Here is a 13,881-nt window from a genome sequence, read left to right on the forward strand (position 1 = left end):
GTTTACCTCTGGTCACAAGAGTGACTGAAAGAAAACCTGGAAATCAGCACAAATCCATCACCACTAGTGGAAAAACAATTTACAGTGCATAGCCCATGGACAAAAGATCAGCTGTGTTAGCTTCTCTGTGTCACATTGGCACACAACGGTCACACAAAAAAACCACCTTTTTCGTCTGTTTTCAAGCATTAATCATCTTTGCCAGGTATCCACAAACCATTACTGAGTGCCTGACGCAGGCGGGGCCCTTTGGGAAGCGCTACAGACTAGAGGATTAAATGAGGATCAAACACAGCCAGACTCCTCCCTTCAAGGAGTGAAACACGGCTCCTCCTCCACACGGCCATCTCTCTGGGCAGCTCACCCTCACGTGCGGAGCCAAGACATAGATTTAATAACTTGGGTAGCAACAAGACATCGAAGGAACAATGCAAGATCCGATAGAAGGATGGATTCATAAAACAGTACGTAATTATTTGTCCAGTAGAAAAGAAAGGAGTCACTTAGGCTGGAGAGGAAAGGGATGGTTTATGCGAGAAGTTGAATTCAAGCAGGGCATGTGTTGAGGAAGAGGTGGGATAAAGATAGATGGAAAACACAATATTTTACCTAAGCAAGCATTTAATGAATGACTAAATGAAAAGACTGGAGTGTGGAACCCACTTGGGTAGAATCACATGAGCGATTTTAGAGGCAAAACACTGAAACATTTGTTAGCCAGAAGATGGGGTTCTAGAGGGGCAAAGTGGGGAGGAAGGCTGAGAAGATAAAGATGAAATCCTGAGAGGTACGGAAAACTCTTATCCCAGGACCTCAGGGGAACACTGAGCGTTCTGAAACACAGGATGAAATAAAGAGCGTTAGACAGGATGCAAAGGAGAGAAATAATAGTTCTGTGTCCTACAATTTAGAAATTAATCACACACTGCGGGAAATTTTTCTAAAAGGAAAATTGTTTTCTATCATTTTCTTTTAAAAGTCCATGTACATCACTCAAAATAAAAGAAATACACATAATGCTTTCTACATAATAGTGGAAGGAATTTGTCCCCAAAGATCTTTTCTTTGTATAAATGATGCTACCACAATTGACGCTTCAATAAAAATGAATATTTATGAAATGTAAAATGACTTGGATTAACTTATTCCAATTTCACCCTCTAAATTTAGATTTTTAAATCACGCCAAAATGTAGATTTTGATTACAAAAGCAAATTGGGGGGAAAAAGACCTACTTGACAAGAAAAAGAGAGTAAAATTTAAAAAAAGTAGAACTTGAAATAGGGATGACAAAAGATGATAGAAAGGTGGTCAATTAGACGACAAACAGCAGAGAGAGATCATCTTCAAAGTGGGGTTATTTAATTCAGTAACGCAGTCACATTACAAGAATCAAAAGTTATAAAAAAGCATGAAGTCAAGCCTCCCACCTGTGTTTCTCATCCATCTTCAGCTCACTGCATAGCTCTCTCCCCAGCTATTAGTTTCTTAGCAATCCTTTCAAAGTTTCTTTGTGCATACATATTATTATTTTCCTCCCTGTTCGCACAAAGGTTAGCATACTATGTAACACTGTTCTGATATTGCTTTTTTCACTTAACACTATATCTTGGCAATCTCTCCATACCCATTCATATAGGTTTTCCATGTTCTTTTTTACAGCTGCATATTCCATTGTGAGAACAAACCATAATTTATTTAACTAGCCCCTATTGATGGGCGTTTGGGTTGTTTCCAGTCTTCAACTACTGCAAACAAAGCTGCAGAGAATAACCTGGTTCAATCATCATTTGGCATACATGCAAGTGCGTCTGTAGGATAAACTCCCCGAAATTGAATTCCAAGGTCAAAAGGTAGATGCAGTTAAGTTTTTTTATAGATATTGCCAAATCGCCTTCCATAAGAGCTGAGCCAATTCAGACTCTCACCAGCAACGTACAAGAGCATCTCTTTCCTTACGGAATTACCAACAGAGTGTATTGTCAAAGTTCTGGATTTTTGCCAATCTGAAAATGAAAAATGGTTCTTACATCCTCCTCATTGTCAGTGAAGTTGAGCATCCTTTTATACGTTTAAGAGCCAACTGTACTTCTTTTTCTATAAGCTGTTCATAACCCCCGCCTGTTTTTCTAATGGATGTTGTTGTCTCCTAATAAGTTTCTAGGAGCTTCTTATACATTAGGGAGACTAGTCCTTCACCTACGATATGAGATGCAAATATTTACCCCAGTTTTTCTTTTGAATTTGCTTATGGTAATTTTTGCCCGCAGATTTTGATTTTGATGTGATAGAATTTATCAATCTTTTAAGTCTTCTGATTTTCAAGTCATGGTTAGAAAGGCATTCCAAGACACACCAAGATTATAAAAGAATTCTCCGTTTCTCACACTAAACTGTTTCTTTTTTCACATTTAACTAAATGGAAAAACAGTATGGGCCTCAGTTTCCACATCTAAAATGGGGATAATAATAGTTACTACCTTGTTGGGTTACTGTGAAGATTAAATGCAAATGTAAAGTAATTACTGTAGTGCCTGGCATATAGTAAGCATTCAATAAGAATGAGCTATCATCATCATATACCTTTTGGAACTTATCCTGGTGTAAGATGTGAAGTACAGATCCAACCTTGCTGTTGGTTTTTCTTTTTTTTCCATGTGGCTACCCAGTTGTCCCATAACCATTTACTGAATATTCCACTTTTTTCCCCACTGATTTGAGATAGCACCTTTATCATATGCTACATTCCCATATGTATTAAAGAATTTATGATCTTTCTATTCTGTTCCATTGACCCATCATGGTCAGTACCAGTACCAGTACATGGACCAGCGCCGCACTGTTTAAATTATTAAGCTTTACTTCTACTACCTGATAGGGCTTCCTCCTTTAATAATTAATAGAGCTGTTCCTGTTTATTTTTCCACATGAATTTTTAAAATTAGTGTGTCCAGTTCTAGAACAAAACATATATATCATTCATATTTTTATTGAAACCACATTACCTTCATAAATTAACTTAGGGAGAACTGATCTGTTTCCTGTTCAGTCTTCCTATCCGAGAACCTGGTATGTCTTGACATTCGTTCAAGTCTTCTTTTGTGTCCTTCAGTAGCATTTTAAAGTTTTCTTCACATTGGTTGTGGAGTCAATTCCAACTCCAACCGTATGGACAGCAGAGCGGAACCCTGTCCGATCTTTTTGCACCATCCTCTCACCTTGTGGCACTATATCAGACAATGCTCTGCTGCTATTCGTAGAGTTTCCATGGCCAATTTTTTTGGCAGTGGGTGGCCAGGTCCTTCCTCCTAGTCTGTCTTAGTCTGGAAGCTCCACTGACACCTGTCCACCGTGGGTGACCTTGCTGGTATCTGAAATACCAGTGGCATAGGTTTCAGCATCACAGCAACACATACCATCCACGTACCATGACACAGTATGACAACCGGACAGAGGGGTTTCCTGACCAGGAAACGAACTCAGGCCACAGAAGTGAGAGTGCTGAATCTTAACCACTAGACCACCAAGGCTGACTTTTCTTCACATAGGTCTTGCATATTTCTTGCAAAGTTTATTTCTAAATTTTAACTTCTTTGGTTGCTATTATAAATGTTGCATTTTCTTCTATTATATTTTCTAACAAGTTGCTTATAGAGAGAAAAGCTATTGGTTTGTCTAATAAGAATATACCCTGACACTTGACTAAATTCTCTTGGATTTTCCAGGTATATAATCTTATCATCTGCAAATGGTGTTAGTTTTACCTTCTCTTTTCCAATTTGCACATCTCTAATGGCCTTTTCCTCTCTGACTGCATTGGCTAACACCCACCAAACAATGTTAAATAATAATCAATCACCCAAAAGAGGCCTAGTCATGTTTTGATCCGCTTTAAGTAGTCTGGGAAGAATTGAACATTAAAGAAGTTTGAAGGATTGAATCTTACCTTCTTACAAAGAAGAAATCTACTACTAGGCTGCAGTTTATACAAGGCTGCAACTTTCCTTAAGAATACAAAAAAAGGCAGGATTAAAGCTAAGATGATAACCCTTCACACCGAAGTATCTGGCAATAGTTCACACCTGGTACTAGGCTGCGTCAAAGACGCTAAACAGGCCTTGTCTTCTAAAAAAGGTGATGCTTTTGTCACAGAACTTTAGAGAGAGTCAGGGTGCAAATAAGAGCAGACACAGAGGTAATATGGAGAAGTAAAAAGCTGTTAAACAGATTGGAGGTTGTAGCAGAGATGAATTTAACTTTCAAAACAATATTAAGTCCATAAGCTTCAAGCTTACAGCCACTGAAACCCACCAAAGAGGTAACACTGCCCATTTCTGACGCCAGTCAGAGCTTTCAGCAGCATGTCAAGGCAGGAATAGTACCAGGAGAGGAGGTTAGAAAGGCTATACTCTAAGATTTAAATATTTGGGGGGAGGACGAGTCACAACAGCTGAACAACAAGGATATAGGCATTGTAGGCTTGGCCCTACACCAGAAAAAGCAGTTTACTGGTCCAGATCCCAAGATGCACATACGGCTCTATTAAAAGACAGAAGAGCCCAGCAGAGAACCAGGTCCTGATGTTTTGCAGAGTCATGATGTAGATATGAACAAGAAATCGTTGGCTCGTTTCTGTCATTTATATACTGGGGAAATGACTGGGAAGACTTTGGTTAAGACAAAGCAGAACTAAATTCTGGTCAGTCTCCATCTTGAACCAGTTTGGAAATCCGATGAAGAGTGTTTGATTTGTTTGGTTTTTAGATGTCTGGGAGGACACACCAAAGACACGGTAGTGTGTAAAAGGAAGTTTAGTACAAGCTGGGCAAGTTCAGCATTGAGAGAGCCTGGCCTTTAAATATCCATTTATAAGCACTGGCTTGTAAAAGAGTATTTTTAAGATAAATAAAGTTCAGATAATCCGGTTATATAGTTTAGAGATCAACAGAGTAAATCTGGATTTTTTTTCAAAACTCATTTTCCAAATTTGAGTCAAAAATAACATAAACTTTTAGGGCTGGCGATGTGTTGGAAGTGAAGCGATGGGGGCATAGCAAATAGAACTGCCATACAGTGAATGAGAAGCAGGTCTCACAACAGCAATTTGCAAACTGCCTCAAATCCAAAACATCTCTACCTTTTCCAATCTCATACTGAGTATAGTATACGGTATGCAGATCCTCACTATGAACCCGTTATATACACTCGACAATTCTTTAAGGAAAAGAAAAATATAAGAATTCCTAGGAAATTTTAAATGCAGGATTTCTCGGTAGTGGGTCATATGTAAAGACTAATTGCGACTTAATCCTCCAACAGCTCTAAGGTAGAGGTTTACAAACTGCAGGGGTGCATTAGAAGCACCTAGACGGCTTGTTTAGAGCACAAACTGTCGGGGCCACACTTTGAGAAGCGCGGCACCAAGGTAATCCTGCTCAAAATATGGTCCTCGGGTCGGTGGATCTGTGATGTCTACGAACTACTAGGAGTCTGCAACAGAAATTGACAGTTAGGCTTTTGAAAACTTTTAGAGTAGTTTAACATTACCGGGCATCCAAGCACATGATCATTTTTCTAGCATTTCATTTTTGTTGTATTTTCCAAAAGTACTGGTATGAGACTGGAAAGTTATTTTTAAGTTTGGGAAGCGCAGCTCTAAAACTGACACTTCCACACCACTGATGCACACAGGCAGCCCCGCAAGCACAGGGTCAGGGGCAGCTCCTGCCAACTGGGAGAAACCGAACAGTCCCGGAGGATGTGGAGGTCTGAGATTAATTCCTGCAACCAGAACACTGGGCTGAGATACAACTTCAAAACTGCAGTTTTCATCGTTCTGTATCTTTCTATCGCTTCCAGTGACAACACAATACTGCACCGTCGCTGCAAGCGTCCGGTGCAAAACAGGAAAAAGGAGGCAGATACCCCAGCACTGCGCGCGCGCGCCTGTGAGAAAGAGCAGGAAGCGGGGCAGCTTGTCCTGCCCCAACTCTGGAGCCGCCGAGGACCCTGCACTCTGGGTAAGTTACACCAACAGAAAAGATTCCGCGAAATTGTTTTGCGTTGTTTTAGGGCGTGAGAAGCTAAACAAAGAGAAGCGACCCGGCAACACCCGCCCCTGCTAACGCCTCTCCGCGCCTGCGCAGACCGCAGCCTAACGACCAGCCCGCGGCCGGCCCACGGCTTCCTTCCGGACGGGCGGGCCGAGGACGCGCGCGCGCGTGCGCGTGCGCAGCGGCGACTGCCGTGCCCTCTGTGCGTGCCCGCGTCCTTACCCGCTACGAGGATCGCCTCCTTCCGGCCCGGCAAGGCCTCCTGGGGGCTGACGATCTTAGAGGTGGTGTCGCCCATTCTCGGGGCCAGGAAGAGGCTGTGGAACAGCCTGCGAGCTCTCCTGGTGGCCACGAGCATGGGCGGGCGAGTGGCCGAGGGGCCACCAGGCGGGACGGCGCGGTCGCGAGCCGAGCCGCCGCTGAGGAGGCGGCGGGCGCCCGGCGGCGGGACCGGCGTGCACTGGGCGGGCGGGCTCGGGTCCGCCCCGGCCGCGTGCGCTGCGGACTCTGGCCGCTGCCGCCCCGGAATCGAGGTTACCCAAGGCGAGGGCCGGGCGCGCTGTCACAGGGCGTGTTCCCGCCCGGAACGGGTACCTGGCCCGGGAACACCGGCGGGTTTTTCTGGCTCGGCCAGGACAGAGATGCCTTGCAGGGAACAAGTGGGCTGATCGCGGCGCAGTAGGTGAAGCGGCAGAGGCCAAAAAGAAAGCCTGGCCTTTGGTTTTAAAGTTGTTCCCGTTTCACCACCTCCTTAGCAGTTGTTGGGCATGCCCAGTAAGATATAAGACCCCTACGTTATGACAACCAGAATGGATGTTTCCGTTGGACCCATTATAATGATATATTATCAAAAAATGAGTATTTATCCGAAATGAAAACTAAGCACAACTTTCAAAAAGCTCAGAATAGGAAAGATAATTGTATATGTCTATGTACATATATATACACATACACGGTACATTGATAAACCCACTTTATGGGGGCGGAATAAAAGAGCAGGGCGCTAACACCAAAATTAACAGAGTTTAGGTGAATTTAATGGTGCTCTTGGATCATTCTTGTTTCTGGAATCATGGGAGATAACATTTGTTCCTGTGACAAATTTTTCAACCCAAAAATAAGGTGGGTGGAGCCAGATGGGTGACTTGGGAGTTCCATATGTGAAATTTTGGTTTTGCACAAATGTTCTGCCAAAATGGGCAGATAGTCTCCGATGCGGGAAGGAACTTCAGATTAGCACCCACACAAGTGAGAAGGCTTTGCCCCAGCCTGCCCCCGGGCTTTGGTTACCGCCCTGTGTTAATGCGGTCTGGACTGTAACATAAGCGGAGCCGGAGGATTAGGCCGGTACTTAGATTGAAGTGTTTATTTTGTCATTTAGATTTCCTCTGGGCAGTTTGCCTCAGTCTTTACTTTGATTTGTTTTTGCTGTGAGATTATACGAAGTAGGTTCTACAGACCTTTCCTGAAAACACTCCAAGGTGTCACTTTTCCGCTTGTGAAGACACGGGACTACTAAGCATTTGAAAAAAGTATGACCATTCTTCTGTCAAAGGAAATAGTCTGTGTTTTTTTTTAATCACTGCGTTTTGATACATATTGATTTCCTTTTCCTGTGTTTTGTGGTTGTATGAAGTTAAATATGGTAGAAATACTCAGCAACTAAGAACTGAAGGATTTTCATGTCAAAGAGAAGTACTTGTATAATGTGAAGTGAAGAAGCACTGTATATGTAATGTGCAGTGTATATAAAAACACGCGGACCTCTGCTTGGACACCCACTGGAGAAAGACTGGAAAAAATTAAAACAAGGTTTGCAGTTTGGTTGCTCAGGGTAATAGTCTGCTGATTTTCACTTTCTTTAAACTTGTTTCAAAATGTTCACCATTGTTACAGTCTTAGGTGTTCCAATGGCTATGTTACTTTTATTATTATTAAAAAGTAAACATTTTTAAAGAAAAAATACCTTAATTTATTTCAAAGCTTTTTCTCATAAAATGGATTTCTTATCTCATTTACAAGAATAGCTGTAAGAAAATTTACGTTGAGTTTGTTTTATTTGTTTGTTTTGGGGGAAGAAAATTAAATATTCCTGCCTTCAATGACGCCATTTTCACCACTACGACTTACTTTTCTTCACTCTCCTGATCCCTTCTGAGCTTCACACTGAGAGTCTTTTTTTTGTCCATATTCCCCTTTGGGCACACATTTCTTTGATTTGTTATTTTTGTGATCATTCTCTGGTTTTCCAACAAGTTCTAACAACACATGTTCTTTAGGATGCATTCTAAGCATCCTCTTTGATACAACAAAGACCCAAATACAGCAGTTTAAACAAAACAGAAGTTTATTTCTCTCTTATGTAACAATCCATAGATAGATAGTTCAGTACTGAGCAGGACCATGTCTTTTCTTCTGTAATATCTCGTACTGGATTGGCTCAAGTTAAGTGTTCAGTGGTTATGCATTTGGTTTAATTGAGCCAAAACTCTGACTTATATTAGCAAAAGTTTCTTTTCCACTCGTTCAAGAATGATTCTCCCTTGCCCCTTGGAGACAATACTTAATACTCTATTCCAAAACTAGGCCTGGGTTTTAGTTGGCATACAAATTAGATTGATTTAACAGAGACACAGATACTGTATCTGAAACAGGATAATTTTGCTTTGCTTTATTCTTTCGTGTACTGGTCCAAAAGTAGGTGGTCCAGCACTGGTAGGGCAGCACCGCGGTCCTTGTTCATGACCTCCACCCCAGAACCTGCCATCACATCTGTATCTTAGCCCAGCAAGAAGGCAGAGAGTAGAGGGGTGCACGCCTCCATACTCCTAGAAATGTGTTTTAGAGGTAGCATGCATCGTTTCTACTCATTCCGTAACCTGATTAAGACATGACCACATCTAACTGTTGAGAAGGGGAGAGATGAAGTTCTCTAGCGGATCAGCTAATACGGGGCAGTTCTAATAATAAATGAAGAAGGTGAGAATGTACTTCGGTGGACAAGCCTCACAGTCCGCTCCTCTGGCCATCCAGCTATCCATATATACCTGTGTTCTGACACATAGAACACACCCTGTTTCAAAGGGAAAAAAGCCAAAGTTCCAAGCTATTACTCATCCAGCTCAAAGTCCACGATCTGCTGATGATGTGCAGTCCTTTACAAGTCTGAATTTAACTCTTCATGATCCAGTGATCTAGAAAGATGAGGATCTGTTCCCCTCTCCCACTCCCTCCCCCACACACCTGGTGTGCAATGGTGAAGTAGGAATATGAAAACCAATTTGGAAAAAATAATGAGGAAAAAAAGAGTAGTCGCTGGTCCACAGCCTTACCAAACGTTGCAAAGGGGAAACTTCAAAGACTGCCCAGATGGTGGAGTAAATTTGCGGTTAGACCCCAGTTCTGCTTTCTAGAAGGAACTGCCTTGTTTGTTGCCTCAGAAGGTACTGGCTTTACTCGCTGGGAGGTTTTTATCCATGATCTCCCATGATTCCATCTGAAGAGCATAGTGAAGAAAAAGCCCTCCTGGGAGGCTGCACATCTTTTTATGCCTAATAGCCTACTGGTGCAGTTTTGAAGGACTGTGGGTTACTTCAGAGTCAAATGGACACAGACATTTGCAAGCTAAGCTTGTAGCTCCTTTGTCAATTCAGTTTTGAGAAATACTGAATAGATTTCTGGTCTATTTGTTCCTTTTACAATTCCTTATACAAATAACTACAGCTAAATGTGTCAACTCATCATATTACTAATGCCTAACTACTCTTCGTTTTTATTTACCAGGCTCTATGTTTGTCCCATCTATCCTGTTTCTATTAACTTAATGGCAGTGCTCTTGCAACCAGCAAAAACAGCAGATTTGGTTGAGAAGACAATCCCCTTAAAATGATCTTTACTGCTTGCCTGGCTTTCATCATCTGTCAGACAACACTTGCTAATGACTCTTGAGAAGGACCTTGGGTCACAGTTTTATCTTCTGCTATTGGAAGTATAGTAGCTTTTGGCTTTATCAAAACTAGAAAGCCCTAAATAACCATTCCCAGTCTACTTGTATTGCAGGCTGCAGGCAGAGAACTCCAATCTTAGCAGAACTTTATTGCCTTCTATCTCTGTTAACAAAATGGCTAGCTTTTACCTGAGTTCAACTTTCTCAAAGGACTTTGCTAAAGGAGGTGGGAAACAGCCAATACTCTCTGGTTGGTCAGAGAATCATCTTTCCTACCATTTTCCCTGCAGCTGCAGATTCATAGAGCACATGGTCTGCCTTACCAATTGAGTTGACAATGTTATCAAATGTTTTGTGGTAGCATAAAATGAGTCACCAGCTTTCCAACCTGTGTCCTTGTTGTCTGCTGCCTACCAGTTAAACCAATGCCACATAGTTTAGGTTAATGCTGTGGGGTGTACAGAAATCTAGTAGAACTAATGTGTTGGTTTAGCAACATTGCAGGATCCAAATCCAAAAAATATTAAATATTTAGGGGTAAATCTGACTAAAGATGCATTAAATCTGTACATCAAAACCCACAAAATATTGCTAAGAGAAATCTTTAAAGATCTAAATAAATACAGAGATATACCATGTTCATGGATCAGAAGACTCAACATGTCAATATTGTTAGAATGCAGTTTCTCCCCAAATTAACGTATAGGTTCAACAAAATCCCAATGAAAATCCCAGCAAGCTTTTTTCTAGAAATTGGCATGCTGACTCTAAAACTAAGTACAAATGCAAAGGCCCTAAACTAGCCAGAAACTGAGGAGTCCAGCTCCAGGCCAAAATCCTACATGTTGTCTTTCAGGCCCAACCATGAGCAATTACAAAGGCTTTGCCTGGCAGGCCTCATTAGTGACCGCTACTCTCCTCACACTAAGTTTGATGCTCAGGGGGTGTCCCTTGGTGCAAGGCAGTGAATTGCAGTCTCCTGGAGGGAGTTTCAGTCATGGATCAAGTCCCACTCCAGGCCAGCCATGCTTATAATCATATCTGCATTTCTAGACAGGGCATCCCCCTTTGGAGATGGGCCTTCTTGGAAAGCGGACTAAGACAATTTTTCTCCCTCTCTCCAGGGCCCTGTCCATAAGACAGCGGGAGCTTTTGTTCAGTGCTCTTCACCAGTGAGACAATTTCCCCCACTTGTGCTGCTTGTCATCTGATTGACCATTACACCTAATGTTATTCCATGGGGAAAAATGGAACAGAATGAGCTAGAGCTTTGCATTTTGGCCTCTTGCTCATACTATCACAGTAAATGAATAAAGACTTGATTGTTACTTTCAGTTTTGCTTGCCATTCAAATTAACCACCCGACACCTGACAGTCTGACAAAAACAAATTTGAAAAACAACAAAGTAGGAAGGCTTACACTACCTGAGTTCAAGACTTATTACAAAGCTACAATAACCAAGAAAGTGTGATATTGGCCACAGTAGAGACAAATAGAATAATGGAGCAAAATAAAGTCCCAAAATAAACCCACACATACATGGTCGATTGATTTTCAACCAAGGTGCAAAGGCTGTGACTTCTAAAACAGTGACTTCTAAGGTAAAATACAGGAGAAAATCTTTGGGGCCTTAGGGTAAGCAAAAATGTTTAAGTATAGCACTAAATGCATGATCCATTAAAGAAGAAAACTAATCAATCAGATTTTATCAAAATTAAGAACTTTTGTTCTTCAAAAGACACTCTTAAGAGAATACAAAGATAGCCCCAGACTGACAGAAAATATTTGTAAATTACATTTCTGATAAAGGGCTTATATCCAGAATATGTTACTCCCAAAATTCAGTAATAAGAAACAGCACATTTAAAAAATGGGCAAAATGGGCAAAAACAGACACCAAGGAAGATACATGGATGGCAAATATGCACATAAGAAAAAAACCGCTCAACATCATTAGTAATTAAAATGACTAATGGGATATGCCAATGGGATATGCAAATAAAGACCACAATAAGATGCCCCTACACACCCACCAGAATGGCTATAATTCAAAAGACTGACCATATCAAGTCTTGGTGAGGATGTGGAGGAACTGGAACCCTTATACACTGCTGATGGTAATTCAAAATGGTACAACTACTTTGGAAAATAATTTGGCAGTTTCTGAAGTAGTTAAGCACTCATCTGCCATAAGGCCCAACAGTTTCATATGAACATATGTGTCTATACAAAGTCTTATACTCACATATTCCTAGGAGTATTATTGGTAATGGCCCAAAACTGGAAACAACCCAAATGACTATCAACGGGTGAATGGGCAAACAAATTGTGGTATATTTTACAATGGAATACGCTCATCAGTAAAAAGAAATGAACTGTTGATACACTCAACAACACGGATGATTCCACTATGCTAAGTGAAAGGAGCCAAACTAAGAAGAGTATATATTATGTGATTCATTTATTTAAAATTCTAGAAAATGCAAACTAATCTGTAGTAACAGAAAGCAGATCAGCAGTTGCCTGAGAATGCAGGTCAGGGATGGGAGGGATAGCAAGGTTTACAACGAAACTTTTGAGGACCCTGGATGTGTTCATTATTTAGATTGTGGTGATGATTTCACAAGCGTATCCCTATCTCAAAGATTATCAGGTTATACATACTTTTTAAAAGTATGTTTCTGCTATGTGGGTGGAGTGAATACGTTAATGCTTTTAAGCCCAGATCCACTTACATAACTGACTTCCACTCTTCAGAACGCAGACCTGGAGGTCATGAGACACAGGACAGTCAAATTTTGTTAAAGAGTGTTAGAGATCAGGAATGTGGATTGCTATTAAGAGTCAACTGTGGTGGGTGGGAAACTAGAATGAGCAACATGGAGTAGTCTGAGGACTCTGGACATCTAAGGTGGAAACCTCCCTCCACAACTTCACTCTCTCTGTTTACAGAAACTAGAATGCCTGTGTGATTCTCTCTCGTCTTCTGACCTTATTCTTCACCACTCAGTGCAAGACTCATCTTCTCTGTGCAGCTTTCCCTGATTGCACAAGGAAGCAGTGGTTATTCATTTCATTGGAGTTCTGCCGTAGAACTCACCATTTACATCACTCAGGTAGGACATAGCATATGCTGTCTTGTGTTGTTAGTTATCTGAAAAGATATGCAAGTTACTGTGGAGGTTTAAAATATGTCCACAAATTCTTTGACACTCCCTTTAAAACGTGGATCCTAATTCTCCTCTCCTTACATTTTGGTTGGACTTAGTGTTTGCTTCTAATGGATAGAATAAGACAGAAGTGATGATGGGTGACCTCTGAGACTAAATCATGAAAGGCAATGCAGCTCCCTTCTCGCTGGCTTTTGGATCACTCCCTCTGGGGGAAACCAGCTGTCACATCATGACGATCCTCAACTGGCCCTATAAAGAGGTACACATGGTGAGGAATTGAGGTCTCCTGCAACAGCCAAGTGAGTAAGCAATCTTGGAAGCAGATTCTCGAGACCCAGTCAAGCTTTCAGATGACATCTTGTCTGCAATCCCATAAGGACCCTGTGCCAGAACCACCCAGTAAGCTACCTCCAAATTCCTCACCCACAGAAACCATGAGATAAAATATAATAATTTTTTTAAAACCATTTTTTAAATTCATGGTAAGATAAGGTAACAATATTCTTGAAATCCAGGCTTTTCAGAGTTAAAGAAGTTTTCTTGGAACTCCCACAACTAAATTTACATAATAAGAACCAAAATATTAGAGGACTGGCCTTAAAATAAACCCTAGACTAGAAAGGTAAAGAACATGACTTAAGAGATGAGAAAGACCAAACATCCTTATCTCATTGCCCTACCCTAGGATGAACTTGGGGGTGGAATCTT

At 41.3% G+C, this 13,881-nt stretch overlaps 1 protein-coding gene and 1 long non-coding RNA gene across 11 annotated transcripts in view; one reads left to right on the forward strand and one right to left on the reverse strand.

Moving 5' to 3' along the window:
- MSRA (methionine sulfoxide reductase A) overlaps positions 1-6,809 on the reverse strand; it is a 384,728-nt gene extending 377,919 nt beyond the window's left edge. For 5 of the 7 annotated variants that reach the window (XR_001399807.3, XM_044766911.2, XM_070505106.1 and 2 more), the window contains exon 1: positions 6,276-6,560. Coding sequence is in view for 5 of the 7 variants with exons in the window: in XM_044766911.2 (XP_044622846.1) it covers positions 6,276-6,411 (136 nt within the window). In the remaining 2 variants the exon portion in view is untranslated. Of the gene's footprint in view, positions 1-6,275 lie in introns of all 7 variants that reach the window. The other 2 variants (XM_014852086.3, XM_070505110.1) reach the window with 2 other exon arrangements.
- Positions 5,651-13,881, forward strand: part of LOC106838167 (uncharacterized) — a 28,015-nt gene continuing 19,784 nt past the window's right edge. Inside the window, exons 1-3 of one of the 4 annotated variants that reach the window (XR_011502029.1) lie at positions 5,651-5,766; positions 5,860-6,020; positions 12,953-13,116. This is a non-coding gene — a long non-coding RNA (uncharacterized lncRNA). Of the gene's footprint in view, positions 5,767-5,859; positions 6,021-12,952; positions 13,117-13,881 lie in introns of those variants that run through there. The other 3 variants (XR_011502032.1, XR_011502030.1, XR_011502031.1) reach the window with 3 other exon arrangements.

The sequence above is a fragment of the Equus asinus genome, chromosome 3 (genome assembly GCF_041296235.1).
Source record: "Equus asinus isolate D_3611 breed Donkey chromosome 3, EquAss-T2T_v2, whole genome shotgun sequence".
Taxonomy (NCBI): Eukaryota; Metazoa; Chordata; class Mammalia; order Perissodactyla; family Equidae; genus Equus; species Equus asinus.